The sequence below is a fragment of the Staurois parvus genome, unplaced genomic scaffold (assembly GCF_062004578.1).
Source record: "Staurois parvus isolate SC_StPar_1 unplaced genomic scaffold, SC_StPar_1.0 ptg000321l, whole genome shotgun sequence".
In the NCBI taxonomy this organism is placed as follows: Eukaryota; Metazoa; Chordata; class Amphibia; order Anura; family Ranidae; genus Staurois; species Staurois parvus.
Window position 1 is genome coordinate 2,704,811 of NW_028318117.1, and position 24,754 is coordinate 2,729,564.

Genomic DNA, 24,754 nt, shown 5'->3' on the forward strand with positions numbered 1-24,754 from the left:
GGGGTCTCACCAGCCAAAGGATGAAATGATTTGGCAATGCACAGAATAAAGGCGGACATTTCTCTGTATACATTTCTAGAACATACCTCCAGCTCAATTTGAACACCGACTACACTGCGCCCTTCCCGCGCTGAGCTGTGAGTGGAATGTGCGACGGAGAAGTGGAAGGCTGACTCCGCATGCTGTGGAAAGTGTTGCAGCCAATCGGCACCGAGAAGCTGTTGTTATGGCAACAGAGAAGACGCCGCGGAGGGCATAGGCCTCAGTCAGTCTTACCTGTCGGATTCTGTGTGGCCTTATATCGGCCCCTGGAATAGCGATTAGAGGGCCCCTCGTAGAATCTTCTGGGGCGTACACATCGGGAGGGGAGAGCCGCCTGGAAGATGCTAAAGGCGAAAGTCCTGCTGCTGGGACCCAGCGAGGTGAGGACAGTCATCCTATCCCGGGGATAGGACATGGCTGGGGAGACCGATTGCTGCATTGTCTTAAACTGGAGGTGCCCCCGATGTACAGACTCCTTCTCCTGTGCTGTAGATCGCCCTTCCTTTATATGTGTCTGTCCTGATGAATATATGCTGCTTGCTTGGCCAGTACTGCTACCATAGGGCTCATTCTGTACGACTTCTCATCAAAGTGTATCCAATACTGTACAAGGTAAATAGAACCGAGGGCTCGTTCACACTAGTGAACCCCACGATTGAGCTGTGTTTTCCCTATTATTGGTGTGAGAGGACGTAATAAATGCCCCATTATTGGGGCATTTATTACGTAAATGCCCCATCATTGTTCTCAGTGGGAGTATTAAATGCTTCATCATTGGTGTCAGCAGGATCAATAAATGCCCCATCATTAGTGTCAGTATTAAATGCTCAGCATTGTTATCAGTGGGAGTAATAAATGCCCCATCATTGTTCTCAGTGGGCGTATTAAATGCCCCATCATTGGTGTCAGCAGGAGTAATAAATGCCCCACCATTAGTGTCAGTGGAAGTGTTAAATGCCCCATCATTGTTCTCAGTGGGAGTAATAAATGCCCATCATTGTTCTTAGTGGGAGTATTAAATGCCCCATCATTGGTGTCAGCAGGAGTAATAAATTCCCCATCATTAGTGTCAGTGGAAGTGTTAACTTCCCCATCATTGTTCTCAGTGGGAGTATTAAATGCCTCATCATTGGTGTCAGCAGGAGCAATAAATGTCCCATCATTAGTGTCAGTGAAAGTATTAAATGCCCCATCATTGTTCTCAGTGGAAGCAATAAATGCCCCATCATTGTTCTCAGTGGGAGTTCTAAATGGTCCATCATTGGTGTCAGTGGGAGTAATAATTGCCCCATCATTGGTGTCAGTGGGAATATTAAATGTCCCATCATTGGTTTCAGCAGGAGTAATAACTGCTCCATAATTAGTGTCAGTGGAAGTGTTTAATGCCCCATCATTGTTCTCAATGGGAGCAATAAATGCCCCATCATTGGCATCAGTGGGAGTGATAAATGCCCCATCATTGGTGTCAGCAGGAGTAATAAATGCTACATCATTAGGGTCAGTGGGAGTAATAAATGTCCCATCATTGTTCTCAGTGGGAGTAATAAATGCAGCATAATTGGTGTCAGCGGGAATAATAAATGCCCCATCGTTGTTAGAGGGAGTAATAAACGCCCTATGATTGCTGTCAGTGGGAGTAATAAATGCCCCATCACTGTTCGCAGTGGGAGTAATAAATGCCCCATCATTGTTCTCAGTGGGAGTAATAAATGCCCCATCATTGTTCTCAGTGGGAGTAATAAATGCCCCATCATTGTTCTCAGTGGGAGTATTAAATTTCCCATTATTAGTGTCAGTGGGAGTAATAAATGCCCCATCATTAGTATCAGTGGAAGTGTTAAATGCCCCATCATTGTTCTCAGTGGGAGTATTAAATGCCTCATCATTGGTGTCAGCAGGAGCAATAAATGCCCCATCATTAGTGTCAGTATTAAATGCCCCATCATTGTTATCAGTGGGAGTATTAAATGCCCCATCATTTGTGTCACCAGGAGTAATAAATGCACCATCATTAGTGTCAGTGGAAGTATTAAATGCCCCATCATTGTTCTCAGTGGGAGTAATAAATGCCCCATCATTGTTCTCAGTGGGAGTAATAAATGCCCCATCATTGTTCTCAGTGGGAGCAATAAATGCCCCATCATTGGTGTCAGCAGGAGTAATAAATGCCCCATCATTGGTGTCAGCAGGAGTAATAAATGCCCCATCATTGTTCTCAGTGGGAGTAATAAATGCCCCATCATTGTTCTCAGTGGGAGTAATAAATGTCGCATCATTGGTGTCAGCGGGAATATCATTGTTAGAGGGAGTAATAAACGCCCTATGATTGGTGTCAGTTGGAGTATTAAATGCCCCATCATTGTTCTCAGTGGGAGTTCTAAATGGTCCATCATTGGTGTCAGTGGGAGTAATAATTGCCCTGTCATTGGTATCAGTGGGAGTAATAAATGCCTTATTATTGGTGATAGTGGGAGTAATAAATACAACATTATCGGTGATAGTGGGAGTAATAAATACCCCATCATTGGTGTCAGCGGGAGTAATAAATGCCCCATTATTGGTGATAGTGTGAGTAATAAATACCCCATTATTGGTGATAGTGGGAGTAATAAATGTCCCATTATTGGTGATAGTGGGAGTAATAAATGTCCCATTATTGGTGATAGTGGGAGTAATAAATACCCCATTATTGGTGATAGTGGGAGTAATAAATGTCCCATTATTGGTGATAGTGGGAGTAATAAATACTCCATTATTGGTGATACTGGGAGTAATAAATGTCCCATTATTGGTGATAGTGGGAGTAATTCAGAAGCTTTGTCACGTACACAATGAACCATACATGTGGGCTTTGCCGTTTCAGTTCTTAATGGGACACAGATAGTGAAAAAAAAAACGGGTGAGATTTTAACCATTCCTTATCTAAACAGAACTAAACTAAAATTAAATCTTTCTCTAGAGCCACACTTCAGCTTGGTTCTGCACAGAGTGATCGTTTGTACTAAGTTACCTCTAAAAATAAGTCTGACCTCACCATTCATCAGTGTAGTGTTGGCATAGGAAGAAGGGTAGGGATCACAATCGGATATTTTTCTGTTTTTTAGATCCCTTTAGAACGTGTGTGTACATGCTTGATGAAGTGCACTCGCTAAGTAAACATATTTAGTGTAAAATGCTCAATTCTAATACTGTGTGTTTGCTTTATCCTTGATGCCTGAAGTGTAACTATGATCCTGCACTGACACCCTTAGAACACTCTGATGATGAAAGCAGTCCTATGGAGGGAGGCCAACAGGGTCATTTGGCCCTGGGCTCATCTCAAAGAGGGCATCAGTTTTATCCAGAACTTATACAATATACTGTGATCCTTCACTAAAGTTGCTTTGTTATTTCTGCAATAGAATGAAAAATGTTAAATCATGCTTACCTAGGTGGATGTAGCATCGATCCTATGCTGCATCGGTCCCTGGCTGGTTCTGAGGGTGAGACACCGCTGATCGCTCAGTTCTCCCAGCCTCTCTGAGCAGAGCGCAGTGACTGTCAGTCACCTGTTCTCTGCTCTGCAAATCCCCCCAACCCCCCCCAGCACTCGCTGGAAAGCTGGGCTGTGAAGGGGGCAGGAGCGCTGCTGAGAGACTGAGCCAGGTGCCGATCAAGGCTCCTGGGTGGATCCCGACCATATGGTTGCGATTTTTCCCCAGTAATGTCTGCCCGCTGTCGGAAAACAGGTCACAGGAGTGCAGAACAAACTGCACTCCTGTGATACACAGGAGTACAGCCAAATGAGCCTTGGCTATACTTCTCATTTAAGTCTGTTCTTTAACATTGGGGTTAACTGCAGCTTTGGTTGTGTAGTGTTCGATGTCATGGTGTGACTCATGTTCCAAAACTTCCATGTCCATAGGAGTCTATTGCCAAACCGTGAAATTGATTACTAAAAGAGGCTTTTCAGATAGAGGCTTTTCATTTGCCAAATTCTGTGTTTAATGAATCAGGTAAATCTGTGTTCACTTTGATTAGGCAATCAAGTGCTAGCAAAAATCCTTTTTTAATTTTTATTTCCATTGCACATGAATTGGTGTTCCATTCTGCAGATAATGCAGCTTGGGGGGCTTTCCTTCTTATGCATTGCCCAGCCAAAGCCCAGCGCATCTGGGATCTCCATATATCTTCATCAAGGTAACAAAGCTGTATTCCTAGTGCTGTCACACAGTGGTGGTCCATTAGGAGGCTGATGCACAGCTCTCTTTAGATGGCCATCTTTGGCCTGCTCCTGCTCCTGATCAACTGCTGCTCATCCTTCCAGGCTCAGGGCACGAAATGCAAGCTGATCAAGGAACCTGGCAGCATCTCCATCATGTATCACTACTTCCCCAAGCTGTGAGAAGTCCTGGTTGCTGTAATGTCCATCAGAAAGGTCTACACCGTAGTACAGATCTACAAGGGCCAGATGCTGCTTGTCATTGAAACAAGCCTAAAGAGTGTCTTAGTACATACAGCCATTTATATCACACATTCACAGCAAGAGATAACCATTGTGTATGTGTATTCACCCATAGAGAACCATAATTATTTTTTAAATTTTTTTTTAACTTATATACTTGCATTCATTCATGTTTGTAGCACAACCTTTTTTTTAAAAGGCTTTGATTATAGTGCCCTGATTATGTGCCTGAAACAAGATAAACCAGACTATTTGGGGTGTACTAAAACTGGAGAGTACAAAATCTGTACATGGTAGGCAATCAGCTTCAAACTTCAGCTTGTTCAATTAACTTAAAAAAATGATATTTGATTGGTTTCTATGCAGAGCTGCACCAGATTTTACCCTCTCCAGTTTTAGTAAATCAACCACAAAGTGTCTATTTGCCGTATGTTAGAATTGTGTCCACAGTAGAATTTGCATTGGCAGAGCAGAGTAGGACTGGCCAGGAGGGATTACTTTGACGCAGTTGGCCAGCTTAAATATGTACATGGAAGAAAAAAACCTCTTTATGGGACTTTATTGCAGCAAACTGGGACATTGCACATATACACCCAAAAAAACTTTTTAAAAAACATCAACTTTATTACATAGACTTGCTTATAAGAAATACGTGAGTTTTGTTAAAAAAGCATTCACTCTGACAAATATTACAAAAAGGCTTTCTTCACAAAGTGAAAAGACACCTAAGAAAGGGAGCACGTCTATGTAATAAAGTTGATGTTTTTTAAAAAGTTTTCTTGGGTGTATATGTGCAGTGTATCAGTTTGCTGCAATAAAGTACCATAAAGGGTTTTTTTCTTCCATGTATCCATTCAGGGACAAGCAGCCAGATACTCGACCCTTCTGGTAATGAGCTCAACCGCTTAAGGAACGCCCTACAGCAGATATACAGCTACAGGGCGGCCCGTCTGCGCTAAATCACATATATATATATATATATATATATATATATATATATATACACGATTTTGCATTTCCATGGCCGCGGATGTCAATTACCAAGCATCTCCGATGGGGAGGAAGATTGTTTTGTTTACAAACAATCTTCCTCCCTGTGCACAGTACAGCCATCCCGATCAGTGTGCTTATTGTAAAGCACACACCCCCTGCCCCCTAGTAAAACACTCCCAGCACATAGTTAACCCTTTGATCGCCCCTCACATTAACCCCTTCCTGCCCAGTGCCATTAGTACAGTGTCAGTGCTTTTTTTTTTTTTTTAGCACTGATCACTGTATTGGAGTCACTGGGGTGTCAGGGATACCAAGTTAGTTCCCCCCAGTGTTAGAATGTCCGCCGCAGTCCCGCTAAAAGTCACTGATCACCGCCATTACTAGTAGAAAAAAAAAATCCCATTATCTATACCGCCATTTGTAAATGCTATAACTTTCGCGTAAACCAATTAATTTACACGTATTGGGATTTTTTTTTAGCAAAGACATGTAGCAGAATACATTTTGGTCTAATGTATAATGAAATTTTGATTTTTTAAATTTTTTTTACTGGACATGTTTAATAGCAAAAAGTCCAAAATATTATTTTTTTTTTCTCAAAATTGTTAGCCTTTTTTTGCTTATAGCGCAAAAAATAAAGAACACACGTGATAAAATACCACCAAAAGAAAGCTCAATTAGTGGGAAAAAAAGGCCGTAAATTTCATTTGGGTGCAGCATTGCATGACCGCGCAATTGTCAGTTAAAGTACAGCAGCGCCGTAACGCAAAAAATGGCCTGGTCATGAAGGGGGGTAAATCCTCTGGAGGTCAAGTGGTTAAACATGTATTGCAATATGTGTGAACTAAAAATCCCTGTTTTTATTGCAAAGTTTGGTAAAAAGGGTATATAGTAGTTTGCAGAGGGTTTATCTAGAATTTCTATTGATTATGTACCTTTCTGAAAAGAAAAAAAAGGCCGAATAAACTTTATGGTTAACCCTAATTAGTTTTTTAACCCTAAAGTTTGTAGTTAATATTTTAGTTAACCCATTATTATTTTTATTAACAAGCTCAGGGGAACACCAAACTTTGTCATTCTTGTCTGAGGTGCTAGAGAACCTGGTCCTGGCACTGAACACAGCTTTACTTATTTTACCACAATTCACTTTGCAAAGTGAACAGCTTTTACTCCTTTAGTAAATCAACCACATAGTACGTCACTGAACTGAACACTGAACCTGAAGCCAATATAGTTTTGTTGGTATGAAGCCTGCAAAACAAGAGAACATTTTTAATTTCAAACCAATTGTACTGCAAAATGTCTTATATTTTTCTTTTACTGATTTTTCAACCAGAATATTGAGAATGCAGTATTGAATACTCTTAGTGCCCGGTCACACCGGTGTCATTTGCAAATTAAAATTGCACCTGAAATTGCATCTAGTGAATGTCCGTGTCTTACCATGTGCGATTTGCTGCAGCGCGATTTCTAAAGTAGTTCTTGCATTACTTTTTCTGCAGTTTTGTCGCGATTTCACATACATGGAATATAATGGAAATCGCACTGCAAATTGCAAGAAATCGTTGAAAATCTTCACAAATAGCAATAAAGTCTTCAGAAATCGCACTGAAATTGCACACATCACACGATTTGAAATCACAGCAGTGTGACCAGTGACCTAATGTATGACCTAGTGACATATGATGATGGCATATAGCATAAAAGGCAAAAGAAATATCCAAAATATATAACATCTTTGTCAAAGAAGTGGAAATTGCAGTTCAATGTTTCAAAGATTGGTCAAAGAAGTGGAAATTGCTGTTCAGTGATTTTAAATGTAAAATAATGGACCTCGGGTAAAAGAATCCCTTAAGAGACTACAACATTGGGGGTACATTGTTGGCCAGCACTAGTGGAAAAGAACTTGGGGGGTACTTATTTCAGATGATTGTAAAATCAGCAAACAGTGTGGCCAGGCAGTGGGGAAAGCAAATATAATTCAAGGATGCATCACTAGAGGGGTCACCAGCAGGAGGAAGGAGGTCCTGATTCCCCTATATAGATCTTTAGTTAGACCTCATTTAGAATACTGTGTCCAGTTCTGGAGACCTCACGTACAAAAAGATAATGATAAGATAGAACGAGTCCAGAGATGTGTAACAAAAATGGTGAAAGGTCTGGGGGATAAAACATATAAAGAGTAACTTCATTAACTTAACAAAGTCTGGAGGAAAGAAGGGAAAGGGGAGACATGATTGAAACCTTTAAGTACATCAAGGGGGTGAATAAGGTTCAGGAGGGCAGGATTTTCAACATGAAACCAAAATCAAGAACACGGGGACATGACCTTAAACTAACTGGAGGAAAGTTCAAAACTAAACTCAGAAAGTATTTTTACTGAAAGAGTAGTTGGTGCTTGGAATAAACTTCCAGAGGTAGTGAGTCAGTCAACAGAAATCCCTTCAAACATGCTCCGGACAAGCATAGATCTGTACAAAAAAGTTAACAAAAAATCAAAAAACAAGCAGACTTGATGGACCACTCGATCTTTTTCTGCTGTCACTTTTCTGTTTTAATGTTTCTATTTTCAACAGAAAGTTACAAAATCAACCCCTGAATACGTTTCTCCTAATATCAAATATGCCAGATGTCTCAGTATAAATACAGAAACCGCAAAAGCAAAAGTAGCCAAAATAATGCACAAATACAGTGGCAAGAAAAGTGTGTAAAAAAAAAAAAAAAAAAAAAAAAGTACTGTTTGGAATTAAACGGTTTTCTGCAGTAAATTGCTGTAAAATGTGATCTGATCCTCATCTAAGTCACAATAGACAAACACAATGGGGGTTATCCACTAAAACGGAAGCGTGCAAAATCTGGTGCAGCGCTGCATAGAAACCAATAAGTTTCCAGGTTTTATTTCAAAGATTAATCACTTGGCAACTGCGCTATAGCCAAATGATGGCTACAGCGCGGTTGTCCAGTTCTGGGAGGGCGTCATATGACGTCCTCCCAGAACGCGCCCTCCCGCGCCCCCACTGCAGGAGCAAATTGGATTGTGCTTTTGCTGGGTTTTTTTCCTTCCTCTGGATCAACTGTGGGTGTAGGATTATAACTTTTTTTTTTTTTTTATGGTTGAACTGGAAGGGCTTTTGTCTTTTTTCAGTCAGACTATGTAACTATGTCTTTAGGCTACCTAGAATGGCCTTTGTCCAAAAACTACAGGATTCTGTAGTGAAGGACTAAACATTTACTCCATTCCTTTCAGTTGAGAGCTCATCTGTCATTTTGATGGCAAATTCACTAAAAGCTAATCTCCAGGCAGGTCTTAAAGACACGTATGAGGTCTTTAACCGCTTCCCGGCTGCCCTATAGCAGATATACTGCTGCAGGTCCCGGCAGGTGATTGCCGAGCATCTCTGATGGGGAAGAGAACTGTATGCAAACAATACAGTTCTCCTCCCTATCAGCTTGTGCACACTGCTTTGGATGGCAGCCATCCAAAGTAGCGTGATTACAGTGAAGCACAGACACAAGTAAAACAGCACACAGTTAACCCTTTGATCGCCCCTCATGTTAAACCCTTCCTCCCCAGTGCCATTAGTGCAGTGTCAGTGCTTTTTTTTTTTAGCACTGATCACTGTATTGGTGTCACTGGGGATGTCAGTGACACCAAGTCAGTTCCCCCCAGTGTAAGAATGCCCCCTGAAGTCCCACTACAAGTCGCTGATCGCTGCCATTACTAGTAAACATTTTTTTTAAAATGTTAAAATTCCAGTATCTATACCGCCATTTGTAAACACTAAATTTCACGTAAACCATTTAATTTACACGTATTGGGATTTTTTTTTAGCAAAGACATGTAGCAGAATACATTTTGGCCTAAATTTATGATGAAATTAGATTTTTAAAATCTTTTTACTGGACTTGTTTAATAGCAAAAAGTCGAAAATATTGTATTTTTTTTCTCAAAATTGTCGGTCTTTTTTTTTAATATATATATAGCGCAAAAAAATAAAAAATGCACAGACAATCAAATACCGCCGAAAGAAAGCTCAATTTGTGGGGAAAAAAGGACATACATTTCACTTGGGTGCAGCGTTGCGTGACCGCGCAATTGTCAAAGTAACACCGCGCCGTAATGTAAAAAATAGCCTGGTCAGGAAGGTAGATCTTCAGTAGGGCAAGTGGTTAATCATTGATATATAAAAATAATTATTTTTATATGCAGACAGTATAAGTACCTACATTTTACCTGGTATCAGTTTCTTTCAGTCCCCCATATAGCAGAACTGGAGTGTAAGGGAAAGAAGCAGTATAAGGAGCCAGTCAGTTCAAGTGGTGACAAGAAATGTGCTGACAGGAGGAGAAAGCAGAGAGATGAGCTCCTCACTATGCCACTTCTCCTTTCACTGTCCAGTCACAGGCTGGGAGGTTTACAATGATCTGTGCTCAGAGGAGGTGGGTTGAATGATGCTGGCCATCAGACTGAGCACATCTAGTGGCACAAAAAAAGTACTGCAGGAGCAGTCTCTGGACTGAAAGTGAATACTGCAGCAAAGGCTAGTTTTGTTGGTATCTTTTTATGGACTATTATATCTGTGTCTTATTTTTATTTATTTTTTCATATTGAATGTTTAAAACTAACCCATGACCACTTTTTTGAAGATTTCTTATAATGTGTACTTAAATTGTTAATATTTTCAGTGTGGAAAGAGCGTTTTGGCAAACTTTTTAGCTGATGCTACAGAGAACATTGGTGGAGAATACAGTCCAACACAAGGTGTAAGGTAATCTGATAGTTTTCTGTTATGTTTATGACAAGGTTGGGGAGTATTCTATACCTGTCAGCCAGTGAGAATTCAATATCCACCAAGTACGGAATGGAAAATTGATTATTCTTTTATGAAAGCTAGTTTATCAAAGTGTATGCAAACCCACAGGGACAAAACCGTGTATATACTGTATTATAGCTCAACAGTCCATTTTTTTTCAGGATTTTCAAATCTAAAGAACATCTTATGTCCATAACATAGGTGGGACCGGGGAAGGGGTTCTGTAATTGACAGAGGAGAACTGAATGGGCTGATAACAATTTTTGGAGATTCAGTGGAGCACAGCTTCTCTGCCTTTTATCTAAGATCAAGTGTAGTATCTGTTCTTATCAGTGTCCAGGAAGAGCTCTCTTCTGCTACTCTGGCCTTTTTGCAGGAATGGTTTTCTGTATAGTGCTCTTCCTGTCTGAAGGGGGTCCTGAGGGTCCTTCACCATGGGAAGGAATCTGAATTAAGAGCCCACAGGGTGATGTGGGGATTGGTAGTACTTCCCTAGTTTAGAGGGTTTTGAGGGGCCCAGTGCCTGATTTCAGCTGAGGGCTAGGAAGACAGAGAGCTGACAGTGTCAAGCGCCTCCTGTGAGTGGGAACCCTGGGGTGCTCTTAGTATCACTATACGTTTAGGAACCCATTCTGAGAATGAGCATTAGGCCATGACAAAACCTGTTTTTTTTTCTGCACCACACATAATGGGCTAGGCCTATAGGCAGAGACCAGGGTAATTTTTGTTTCCAGGCTCCTAGGCCTAGCCATTTTATAACACATTGACAACTATTTATTTTTCTCTCCATGTGTGTGTCACTTCACCTTTTTTATGTGTTATTTTCACTCCACAGGATGACAAGTGTGGGTTTTTGGGCCTACTCCAAAGTCTAGGGGGAGGATGTGTGGCTATTGGGTTCTCTTCTGCTTTGGGGGTGTTTCTTCAGGACAGCCTTCACCTAGTACTTGGTGGTTGTCTAGCATGAGTAGAGGGGTCAGTTGAGCCTCTTGACTGGGAGACCAGAGTGTCCCTAATAGGATCCCTGTACCCAGGGGGGCAGAGAAGGGTCCGTCCTCTTTGGGAAGGGATCAATAACACACCCAGTGAACTTTGTGTGTTGTTCATATGTGGTTTTGTTCACTTGGTGTTTATTATTTTGTGCACTCAGCATGGGCTCGGAAAAAAAGAACAGGCAGACAGCACAGGAAATTGGGACCTCACTAGATTTCAAATCAGAATCAACAAGTGTATTTACTATTTTTTGAACAGATATAACAAAGAACTTGTATATGTAAAAGGTCAAAACTGATCATGCTCGAGATTTTCATTGTTAGGGCTTACAAACACTAAAGCAGAAGTCTGAGCATGGGCATACTTATTTACACTGGTTCAGCTTGCACCAATGCTGGGGAAGCCGCCAATTACTGTAGTAATCACTACCACACTGCAATACATTGATAGCTGCCATCTGGGTCATTTGCCCGCCACTTTACAGAATGCCTTTTATTTTTGTCAGTGGATACAAGGAGTTCGCTAAACAGATGAGTTGATGATTGTGACATCACCACTCTTTCTCTTCACCTTCTCCAATCAGAGAATGCTTTGTGTTCATTGAAAAAAATACAAGGCATTCTGGAAGCAGTGCCAAGCAACTTCCAGTGTTTACCATGGAGTGGGGCAGCCACTCTACACAGGAACTAGTAGATTATGGCTTTCACTATAGTAGACCTGACTACTACAGTGATTATCGGCTTCCACAAAGGCTCCTCAGATGTGCATATATTTACATTGGTCCAAGCAGGAAACAATGCAGGAAACTTTAAAAATGCTCAGTGTTTTGTATCAGTTATCTACTCTGTTATAGCTGATAAGGTTTAGAGACATTGCAGAATTTCTTCTAACCCATGTAGCATATTGTTAATACAAAAGCCAGTCTAGTGGAAGAGCCAGGATGGCTTTTTGGTAGCCAAGGAAGGTGGAAGGTTCTCTTGACAGTAGAAAAGACTTTCAAAAAGATGAGCGTAAAATGTTATTTATTTGCATTGGATACCTGGGTCACCCGTGCTGATATTCTTTGCCTGAAAACTAGGGAATTGAAACATGTCTGTGTTCTGTAGCTTAGAAATGATTCCATAGTATTCTGGAACAAGGAGGAGAACAGTCTCAATCTCTATTGCCCCAAAACTACAAATAAGATTTTTTTTTTTTTAGAGAATTTGATTGTTATAGGGCAGTACATTGAGACCTTTTTTGTTCATTTACATTTCTGACAATTGTATGTTCTTGTTTTATTTGGAGCACATGTTCAGGGTTCTTGCAGAGTGCAGATTATTTCCTCCACTTGTTTATGATGCACTGTAGTTTCACACAAAGGCTCAGTCTAACAGGCATGCACAGATGTGCAGAGTTTAATGAAACCCCTCATAAAATGTATAGCATGTGTCATCTTCAGCTGTAACTCCTTCAGCTGTAAGATAATAGCAAATTTGTTCAATGATATTCACACGGTGATGTTTGTTAAACATCTATAAACACTTCTCTTAATAACCTGTCTCTTTTATTTACAGAATATTAGAATTTGAGTGTCCTAATATAAATGGGAACAAAGGACCTGGATGTGAAGTGGAACTGTGGGACTGTGGAGGCGATCACAAGTAAATAAATATCAGCTATTTCCTATGTAAAATAATACCGTAAAGCAATAATCAGTGCATTTCATATATAGAATTTGCATGTCTGGGGAACACAGAAAACATCTGCTATCACTGTAAAAGGCTTTTACACTAGATATGTCAACAGGCTATCCATGTCATGTTTTAAAGTGGAATTCCAGGCAAGTAGCCAAATACACAAGCAAAATGCATATATATGAACTGTTTTCTTATACATAATTCTGTTTAGCCAGTCTTCTGATTCACACATCTCTGCCACACGGAACAGCCAAACAAGTGTCACCACTATTCCAGTTACAACTTCCCTTGTCATGCATCTGCCACAAGTCTGTGTATTAAGCAATAATTTAGTATTATCTTAACTGTGATCCAGTGGCAAAAAACTCTAAAGCTGAACTAAGAAATAATGGGCTCATCATCTTGGCATAGCTCCGTGAATAGATAAAAAAAAGGTTGGCAAGTAAACCAGTTCACATACACAGTATGCATTTCATCTTTGTGTTGAGCTGTTTGCTGGAAGTTCTACTTTAAAGCAGAGTTCCACTCACCCTGTCAAAAAATAAAAGTCAGCAGCTACAAAAACTGTAGCTGCTGACTTTTAAAAAACAGCCACTTACCTGTCCATCGGTCTCCTGGTGTGTCCCCCGCAGCCCGTTTCACCAGCCATCCTGTATTCCTGGAGGTCGGCATCTTCAGTGTGGGCACCTTGCTGTAACTGCTTGCGGCTTTACAGCTGGGAACCCACTGCGCATGAGCGAGTAGCGCTGCGCTTCATGAATGGTCCTGTAGTCTTCTGGGACCTGTCACGTGTCCCAAAAGACTACAGGAAGGGAGGGAGGACACCTTCTGTTTCCAATTGCCTAGGCGATCGGACCGGAAGTGGAAGTGGGTACCCGCTCCTCCCCCCGCCCCCCAAAGGTGCCAATCTTTAATGGGGAGCAGTCCTTAAAGCGGAACCTCCCCTTTTGGGTGGAGCTCCGCTTTAAGGGCCTGTTCACACTATCTGCATACTAAAATTAATTTTAGCACACTCGCTGGTGTCTGTCTTGACAAGCAGTGGAGGTGTGATGCGCTGCATACTTTTTTTTTTTTTTCCTTTAGGTTTAACATTATAGAGAGTTTACAATGCTACACTCAATTCAAGTCTGTGTACTGCAGTGCAGTGACCTGCGGTACAATCTAATACACTGTGAAAAATGTAGGATGTCTACATTTTGCAAAATTGTTTTCTATGTACCCTTGTGGTGACTGGCAGTGCAAAAAAATGCCAGCCAATGTGAACAGGCCCTTGATGTCTTCACACGAAGTTCAGCTAACTGTATAAGTGGTAGCTAACATATATTTTTTTGGATTCATGTCACCAAACATTTTGAAGGGAAGGTGAATAAAAAAATAATCCTGATTAATATATTGTACTATATTATATAATATAGTTCTATATCATTATACTATATAATGTACCATGATCCACAGATTTGAAGCGCCTAGCCAATGGCTGGTCTTAGTAAAAGAGGAACAGAGGTGCATTATTGCATAATCCTTTCAGTTAATGTGCTTGTCATTTTGCTGCATTTTTTTTTTCTGCACAATTCAATGCCAATATTTCTTTCATCCTTTGATATACCTGATACAGTGGCTGTTTTGAAAAGGTTACTGTAATATTCTGCTATACTAAATAACAGTCATGCCTGTCATACCAGGATGTAACCTGCACATGGTGGAACAGAGGAGATCGACACTCTCAGAAGTGTCGGTTTCTGACAAAATTTCAACTATGATTCCTTTGCATCAGAATGATGATTGGTGGCACAGGCAGCGGGAGAGGTAAGTATTTACTGTCTTTGCAGGGACATCAGTTATGCAATGTTTCATTTTCTGCTATTGCTCCAAAAGAAGAAATGTTTAATTTTATCTAGATGCTTTCAACTTTCATGTTACATCTGAATGCTGGGCCATTCTTAGGTGGTGAGCAATGCCCAAACACATCTTGATGACAATGGCATTAGTCCATTCCCCAATCCCCTTCAGCTCACCCACATTTCTTTTAGACAGTGAGGCAGCCTGACATAGTGATAGTCGAATAGGATTGGGAGAGGATGGAAGGAAACTGCTAAGGTTTGACACTACATAGAAAAGTCAGTGCTCTGCCTGTTTTGAATGGCCTGGCCTTTGGGCATATGTGAGGGCAATCTAAACTGCTGCAGGTATATGCAGGCCTCTCTAAGTACCTACACTTCATTCTTGATAACAGCTCTTCCTTTTTTTTTTGTTTAAGTGACAGATTCTCTTCAATATAACTTGCTCAAAGTTTCTTAACATATTCTGTTTCTTCTTCTGGTACTGTAGGTTTGAAACTTGCTGGCCTGCCATAATGAAAGATTGCCATGGGGTAATCATTGTTTTTAATGCAGACATTCCAAGTCACCTCAAAGAGATTGAAATGTGGCACAGTAACTTCATTCAACAACAAAGGTTTCAAGAAAATCAGTGTCTGCTGATAGCACACCACAAGCCTGGATCAGGGGATGATTCAGAGAAACCAGATTTGTGTAAGCATATTGTAAAAAAAACGTGAGCCTGTTTGTGATGTAGTTTTATATGTTAAGGAGTTTACTATCTGTGGTATTGGTAACCAAAAGTGCCTACAGACATCAACATTCAAGCTGCCAGATGTTGCCCAACCTCTTCTGTCTCCACTGGTCTGATTATAAATGTTCCAGTGAGCTAACTGTTGACACCCCACTCCTGGTCTGTCTTGAGGGAAAATTTCTACCAGTCAGAAATGAATCATGTTCAAATAACCACATGGCCAAGAAAGCTCAGACGGGTGTTGGAAAACCCCAATCCTACCATAAACGGCTGGCCAGTACAAACACTCTCTTATGTCTGTAGGTATGCTTAGGTCTGTCATATATGTGCAGACCAGAATACCACAACTGGTTATGTTTTAGGAGCTACTGTCTTTAACCACTTTTTTTCCACACAAATAGAGCTTTCTTTTGGCGGTATTTAATCACCACTGAGTATTTTATTTTTTGTTATACAGTTGCAATAAAAAGTATGTGAACCCCTTGGGATTATGTGGAGTTTTGCATGAATTGGGCATAAAATGTGCTCTGAACGTCATCTAAGTCACAACAATAGAAGAACACAGTCTGCTGAACATAATACTACACAAACATTAGATGTTGCCATGGTTTAATTGCACATAACATGTAAACATTCACAGTGCAGGGAGGAAAAAGTATGTGAGGCCCTAGCTTAATGACTTCTCCCAGAGCTAATTGGAGCCAGGAGTGAGCCAACCTTGACTCCAATCAGTGTGATGATATTGGATGTGTTGCTGACAGCTGTCCTGCCCTTAAAAAACACACACCTGTTTTGGGTTTACTGGTTTCAAGAAGCACTGTCTGATGTGAACCATGCCTCGCAGAAAAGAGCTCTCAGAAGACCTATGATCAAGAATTGTTGACTTGCATGAAGCTGGAAAGGGTTACAAAAGTATCTCCAAAAGCCTTGATGTTCATGTGTCCACGGTAAGACAGACTGTCTACAAATGGAGAAAGTTTAGCACTGTTGCTACTCTCCCTAGGCGTGGTCGTCCTGTAAAAATGACTGCAAGAGCACAGCGCAGAATGCTGCATGAGGTAAAGAAGAATCCCAGAGTGTCAGCTAAAGACCTACAGAAATCTCTGGCACATGCTAACATTTTTGTTGACACATCTACAATAAGGGAAACATTAAACAAGAATAGAGTACATGGGAGGACACCACGGAGGAAGCCATTGCTGTCCAAAAAGAATATTGCAGCACGTTTGAAGTTTGCAAAAGAGCACCTGGATGTTCCACAGCACTACTGGCAAAATATACTGTGGACAGATGAAACCAAGATTGAGTTGTTTGGGAAGAACACACAACACTATGTGTGGAGAAAAAAAGGCACAGCACACCAACATCAAAACCTCATCCCCACTGTAAAACATGGCGGAGGGAGCATCATGGTTTGGGGCTGCTTTGCTGCCTCAGGGCCTGGACGGATTGTTGTCATCGATGGGAAAATGAATTCCAGAGTTTATCAAGACATTTTGCAGGAAAACGTATGACCATCTGTCCGCCAACTGAAGCTCCGCAGAGGATGGGTGATGCAACAGGACAATGACCCAAAGCATACAAGTAATTCAACAAAACAATGGCTGCAACAGCACAGAATACGCCTTCTGGAGTGGCCCAGTCAGAGTCCTGACCTCAACCCGATTGAAATGCTGTGGCATGACCTTAAGAGAGCGATTCACACCAGACATCCCAAGAATATTGCTACACTGAAACAGTTTTGTGAAGAGAAGTGATCCAAAATTATTCCAGATCGTTGTGCAGGTCTGATCTGCAACTACAGGAAACGTTTGGTTGAGGTTATTGCTGCCAAAGGAGGGTCAACCAGTTATTAAGTCCAAAGGTTCACATAATTTTTCCTCCCTGTACTGTGAATGTTTACATGTTATGTGCAATTAAACCATGGCAACATCTAATGTTTGTGTAGTATTATGTTCAGCAGACTGTGTTCTTCTATTGTTGTGACTTAGATGATGTTCAGAGCACATTTTATGCCCAATTCATGCAAAACTCCACGTAATCCCAAGGGGTTCACATACTTTTTCTTGCAACTGTATATATATTAAAAAATACCCCAAAATTTTGGAAAAAAACATTTTTTGCTTACCTTTTATTATAAAATTTTGCAAATACTGTTGTTTTCTTAAATTTATTTTGCTACATTTTTTGGATAGTCTACAGACTATGGGATATACAGTTAGGTCCATATATATTTGGACACAGGCACAATTTTATTTTTTTTCGGGTATTTATCAAAACATTCAAGCTATAGTTATATAATGTATATGGGCTGAAAGTGCACACTCTCAGGTTTAAATTGAGGGTGTGGACATCCAAATTGGAGTTTAGGAATTGCAGCTCTTAAGAGTAGCCACCCCCATTTTTCAATGGATCAAAAGTAATTGGACAATTAAATCAAAACCTGTTTCATGGCCAGGTGTGGACTACTCCTTCATTATTTCTTCATCAATTGAAAGGTCTGGAGTTGATTCTAAATGTGGTATTTGCATTTGGAATCTGTTGCTGTGAACCTATATCATGCATTCAAAGGAGCTGTCCATGCAAGTGAAACAGGCCATTGTAATGCTTAAAAAATGAAACAAATGAGAGCTAGCAGGACATCCACGGAAGACAACAGTGGTGGATGGTCGCAGGATCCTCTCTATGGTAAAGAAAAGCCCATTCACAACATCCAGACAAGTGAAGGACACTCTCCAGGAGGTGGGCCTATCATTGTCAAAGTCTACAATCAGGAGAAGACTTCACGAGAGCAAATACAGAGAGTTTACCACAAGCTGCAAACCATTCATAAGTCTGAAGAATGGAAAAGCCAGATTAGACTTTGCAAAAAAAAAAATCTAAAAAAGCCAGACCAGTTCTGAAAAAGCATTCTTTGGATGGATGAAACTAAGATTAATCTGTACCAGAATGACGGGAAGAAAAAAGTGTGGAGAAGGCTTGGAACAGCTCATGATCCAAAGCACACACAACGTCATCTGTAAAGCATGGTGGAGGCAGTGTGATGGCATGGGCATGCATGGCTTCCAGTAGCACTGGGTCATTGATGTTTATTGATGATGTGACAGAAGACAGGAGCAGCCGGATTAATTCTGTAGTTTTTAGAGATGTACTGTCAGCCCAGATTCAGCCAAATGCAGCAATGTTGATTGGACGGCGCTTCACAGTACAGATGGACAATGATCCAAAACACTGCAAAAGCAACCCAGAAGCTTTTTAAAGAAAAGAAGTGGAATATTCTGCAATGGCCGAGTCAATCACCTGATCTCTCATGGCCGAGTCAATCACCTAATTGAGCATGCATTTCACTTGCTGAAGGCAAAAATAAAGGAAGAAAGACCCACAAACAAAGAACAATTGAAAACAGCTTCAGGTAGAGCATGGTAAAGCATCAGAAAGGAAGAAGCCCAGTCTTTGGTAATGTCAATGGGTTCCAGATTCAGGTAGTCATTGCCAGTAAAGGATTCTCAACAAAATATTAAAAAATGAACATTTTATTTATGATTATATTCATTTGTCCAATTACATTTGAGCCCCTGAAAATGGAGGGATTGTGTATAAAAATGGTTGCATTTCCTCCTTGATATTTATGTTCAACCCCTTGATTTAAAGATGAAAGTCTGCACTTCAGATTCATATGGATTGTTTCGTTTTAGTTTATTCAGGTGGCATACAGAGCCAAAAGTATGAAAATTGTGCCTGTGTGCAAATATATATGGACCTAACTGTATATATTACAATTAATCAGTTGAGGCCCTAAAATGCAGGATGCTGGTATGGCATATGGGGTGAGCAGAACTCTGATATGTGGTATGGCAACAATCAAGATGCTGGTATGGGGTATGGTGGTGATCAGGCCATTGGTATGAGGTATGGCAGTGATCGGGTAGCTGGTATGGGGTATGGCGTTGACTAAAACACTGGTATGGACTATGCTGGTGATCAGGATGCTGGTATGGCATATGGAGTATCAGAACACTGGTATGTGGTATGACGACGATCAAGATGCTGGTATGGGGTATGGTGGTGATCAGGGTGGTGAAATGGTGTATGGCGGCAATCAGGGCGTTAGTATTGCATATGGCATGATCAGGCTCCTGGTATGGCATATGACGGTGATCAGGGTGCTGGTATAGCATATGTCGGTGATTATGGTGCTGGTGTCAGGTACGGTGGTGATCAGGACTCTGGTGTGGCATTGATCAAGACATTGGTATGGTGTATGAAGGTGCTATTGTGAGAAATGGGACAAGGATTGTCTGAATTATTTATTGTGAATACACTAGGGCAGTGATAAAGGATGCTGAGGCCTTGATCAGGGACACAGGCTGCTGTATACTCACAGGCTGCAGCATCGCTTCTCTCTGCTCTCACAGTGAGAGCAGAGAGAACCAATATTTATTTTTATGTCCTATTATTTACTATTTGATTGCTGTGATTGGACACAGCAATCACATGGTAAAACACCATGTAATCACCCAAACACAGTGGTAATGTGATCCGCTATGTCCAGGTAACACACAGATCACAAGCCTCCCGGGTTCGCACTCTATGAGCCGCGCAGGAGCCGCCAATGGGGGGCTGACGTACAGGCACATGAGCCCACATCAGCGCTGCTTCCCTTCTGCCGTTTATAGACAGCGGGTGGACAGGAAGCAGTTAAAGGTGTTTTGTAAACAAGCCAATAACTTTATATTTATATTTCTCATCCCCCAGTGATGTTTTGAAATGTATTTATTTATTACCCCTAAATTGATATCACTTGCAATTTTCCTTATTAATTGATGTCTATGACCCCCAAACAGACCCACCTTCTGTAGTTCTACCATAACATCTCTTTTGCTGTGAGCTGTACTTCTTTGTTCCCTTGACATAGTGCATTCTCTATATATTGCTATCAAACTCTGCAAGGGGGCAGATCACAGACACATTTTGCTCTTAACAGCCCTTTAGGGAAGTGGTCTCCAAACTGCAGCCCGGAGTCTGGATGCAGCCCTTTGCTTGCCCTTATCTGGTCCTTGGGGCACTATTCCATCAGTTGACACCAATGATGGGTCACCATTTCTCCTACTGACACTATCATTTGTACTCTATTTATCTCATTGATATCAACAATGGGGAATTGTTCCTTCCATAAAAAATAATGATGGGGCACTGATGCCGGGGCATTTTCTGCTCCCACTGGCCACAGTCCGGCCCCCCTAAAGCCTGAAGGACAGTAAGCTGGCCCTTTGCTTGGAAAATTTTGGACACCCCTGCTCTAAGGGACACTGCTTATGAATATATGGGGAATGCATGCCAGAAGATAATAATAATAATAAGGATGTACAGTTTAAAGCAGAGACATTTATGTCATAACGGGACTGGAGGGAGCAGAGATATCCCTGATAACATCTTGTCTTGTTTTGAATTATTATCCAGACTATAGTTTTTCTCTATCTGTTTGTTTTGCTGTGGCCAAGTTATCCAAGATACTGACTTCTCACATCCTCTGCTTTACTTGGCTGTTCATAGCTATTGAATAATTCTTTGTTGGTCCATTCTCTATATTTCAACCAACTTCCATCCAAAATCCTCTTTTAATCCACTAAATCTGTACAGCTCTGCTGTTCTTTCCACCCAGGTCTCCTTTGCAAATGACAAGGTCTGCTTTGCATATGTATCAGGACAGAAATTAGATCATTTGCATCTTTAGGGTTATTACAGCTTCCCACTAGGATCCTTCAACTTGTCTTTTGGTGGAAATAGAGGAGGGGGCCTGAGTCTTGAAGTCATATATATGAATTAGATGCTCTTTTTCAGGCTACCAAATAATTACAAAGTGGAAAAAAAACACACCTGACCTATTTTGCTATATAATTCATAAGCATTTACTTGCCAAGAAGTAAAGTTACTTCCATTCACTTATCTACCTGTTCTATAAGTCTGAGTTCATAGGGTGTTTGTGGAAAAATGGCTCCGAACTGATTAGAAAAGACATTGATACATAAGGCTCTATACTATATTGCCAAAAGTATTAGGACACCCCTCCAAATCATTGGATTCAGGTGTTACAATCACCTCCATGGCCACAGGTATATAAAATCAAGCACCTAGGCATGCAGACTGCTTCTGCAAACATTTGTGAAAGAATGGGTCGCTCTCAGGAGCTCAGTGAATTCAAGCGTGGTACCGTGATAGGTTACCATCTGTGCAATAAGTACAACTTATTTTCCTTCGCCACTGGATTCTAGAGCAGTGAAGACGTGTTCTCTGGAGTGACGAATCATGCTTCTCTGTCTGGCAATCCGATGGATGTGTCTGCGTTTGTTGTTGTCAGACCGATACTTGTCTGACTACATTGTGCCAAATGTAAAGTTTGGTGGAGAAGGGATTATGGTGTGGGGTTGTTTTTCAGGGGTTGGGCTTGGCCCCCTAGTTCCAGTGAAGGGAACTCTTAAGGCATCAGCATACTAAGACATTTTGTACAATTTCATGCTCCCAATTTTGTGGGAATAGTTTGGGGTGGACCCTTCCTGTTCCAACATGACTGCACACCAGTGCACAAAGCAAGCTCCATAAAGACATGGATGAGTGAGTTTGGGGTGGAGGAACTTGACTGGTTTGCACAGAGTTCTGACCTCAAGCCGATAGAACACATTTGGGATGAATTAGAGCGGAGACTGCGAGCCAGGCCTTCTCATCCGACATCAGTGCCTGACCTCACAAATGTGCTTCTGGGAGAATGGTCAAACATTCCCATAGACACACTCCTAAACCTTGTGGACAGCCTTCCCAGAAGAGTTGAAGCGATTATAGCTGCAAAGGGTGGGCCAACTCAATATTGAACCCTACAGACTAAGACTGGGATGCCATTAAAGTTCATGTGTGTGTAAAGGCAGGCGTCCCAATACTTTTGGCAATATAGTGTATGTGTGATTGTTAGGTGTGCTTTCATTCTGTTGACACTAGATGGCAGTAGAATATCAGTTTGTGGACACTCAGCTTGCTGCTGGTCCGGCTGTATTGATTCAGAGACTCTCAAAGAGCATTTCAGTATAATAAAGCAAAGTAAATGTGCAGGGAGGCTTGCATAGTAAATTATTGTTTTTACGTGTTCTGTTTTGAGTCTGTTCCACATAATGCATGCCTGCTTGTGTGCATTGTGTAGGGGTGGTACAATGTGTTGTTACAATGCAATCACACTTTATATTTTTTTAACTGCATTGAAATGTCACAAAATTCTATTTCATTCAACTCTATGCACCGCAGCATGTTGAGATGTGGTTTAGTGCATTGCAACGCATTGAGCTCCGCTGGGTAAAAATGCAACCTGTTCTACTTTTTTTTTTTTAGCGCAGCCCAAAATAGATCAGTCAAATATAGTGTGTAGATTGTGAAGATATAATGAGTAATATATTATTTGAAGCTTCTGTAGACAGATTTATTTAAAAATAGTTCCTTCATAGCTGTTGATTATTTACTGCTGTATTTAAAGTGTTCCTAAACCCAGGACCCTGCATTCACCATATCTGATCTCCATATGTACACACAACATGGAAATGCAATTATTTTAGTAAATATAAACTGCTAAATACCTTTTCTCATCAGCAGTTAGAGCAGTCTTGAGACTTCTACCAGTGTTCAGCCAAGCACTAGCTAATGCTTGTGGGAGGAGTTTTCTTTCTGCTCTAGGAGGATGCAGAACCCCTGACCTCTGTCAGACCAGTGCTGATTGGCCCTGTGCTGATCACATGCACTCTCTCAAGAAAAAAAAAACCTCTCTATCACTACACACCAAACTGAGCATGTGCAAAATGCCTGCGGTTCAGTCTGTCTTATCAGGAGATAAGAGGTGGTCGCTTCAAAAAGGGGAGGAATAGAGAAAAAAGGATCAAACGGCTTTTTTACACAATGCAGAGGATTAACCCCTTAGGCTCCACAGTGAGTATAACAAGCATGCTTTACTGCATCTACAGACTGATTGTGGGTGTTGTGGGTTTAGTAACACGTTAAGCATTACTGTTGGACGCTAATAATTATAATAATATTATTATAAATATCCTTGCGTTTATTTTACAGCTCCAGCCTTAAGCAAATTGGCACTGGTACATTCCAATCTAGAAGAAGATCCTGAGGATGTAAGAATGGAATTTGTTAAATATCTCCGAGGTGTCGTCACCTCATTGTCAGAGAGCAGGGACCGGGAAGAGATGTCCATTATCACATAACAGGCACTGTGACGCAAGAAACCTGTCTGTTCCTGATGAGTTTCCTTATGGATAAATGGACTTCACATGGCACGGTTTATGCAAATACTATAGCTTGTTCACAAGAAGATGTTCAAGTTATTTAACACAGTATATGTTTAGTGACAAAAAGATTTATACTTCGTACATTGTGTAATAATATTTCAACATTAAATTATTTCTATAAAGCAATATTAAACCTTCCTTTTTAAGCACTCTCAGCAGCTGACCAAATTGCTTACTGAGTGTGCAGCTTCTTTATCTTAGAATCCTTGCCTATGTTCCAGTTTAAGCTGGTGCCATGGCAACTGCCGCAGGTCTCCTGTTTCAGAATGGTTCCTTTCTCTTGCAGCCTCCTATGAAGTCACCCTTGTATGCAGGGACTAGAGCTCTGTCTCCCTACACTTTGCTGCTCCTGCTCCTCCCCTCAGCCTTCTCCAAGCCAATAGACTGACTTGGGACTGCACTGTCATCTGTTAACTCTTTCCTCTAAAGACTAGAAGTTCAGGGAAGCAGTGCTAAGAGAGCAGGATCCAGCTGCAATGAAAAATTTAAACTGCAAGTGCTGGGTAATAAGTTTAACAAATAATTAACTGGGAAATGTTTATTTTGTTATTTGTTAAAGAAAAACTATCATTACAATTTAATTACACAGCTCTGCCCCCCAATGAGGCACAGTACTTTGTTGCATGTTGCTAGGTTTTTAAGTCTAGTATGAGTTTTGACCTGCCCCCCTCTCCTCCCCCTACAGTAAATTTGACAAAAGCTAGGAAGGAGATGGACTCATAATGGCAGCTTGTCCCAGCTTAAAACATTTTTCCAAGACAAAAGGAATGCACGGGGGGCATGTCAGCCTCCTGTCTCTCTACAAGAGACCATAACAGGCTGTGGTTATGATGAGTCCATCCTTCCTAGCTGCTGTTGGGTTTGCTGTGGGGAAAAGAGAGGGGG

General features: G+C 41.1%; 1 protein-coding gene and 1 pseudogene across 2 annotated transcripts; both read left to right on the plus strand.

Annotated features, from left to right (window-relative positions):
• The first annotated feature begins 213 nt into the window (after window positions 1–213).
• On the plus strand, window positions 214–24,018 carry IFT22 (intraflagellar transport 22). Of its 2 annotated transcripts, XM_089683752.1 has the most exons (5): window positions 214–422; window positions 10,166–10,248; window positions 12,843–12,929; window positions 15,294–15,496; window positions 23,637–24,018. In XM_089683752.1, exons 1-5 carry the CDS (start codon window positions 384–386, stop codon window positions 23,783–23,785), a joined length of 561 nt encoding a protein of 186 aa, XP_089539878.1. In that variant the 5' UTR covers window positions 214–383; the 3' UTR covers window positions 23,786–24,018. The 2 variants fall into 2 exon arrangements, with proteins under 2 accessions (XP_089539878.1, XP_089539879.1); XM_089683753.1 differs by lacking the exon at window positions 10,166–10,248 and having other exon boundaries at window positions 216–422.
• Window positions 10,575–10,695, plus strand: LOC149457396 (U2 spliceosomal RNA; annotated as a pseudogene).
• Window positions 24,019–24,754: the final 736 nt, after the last annotated feature.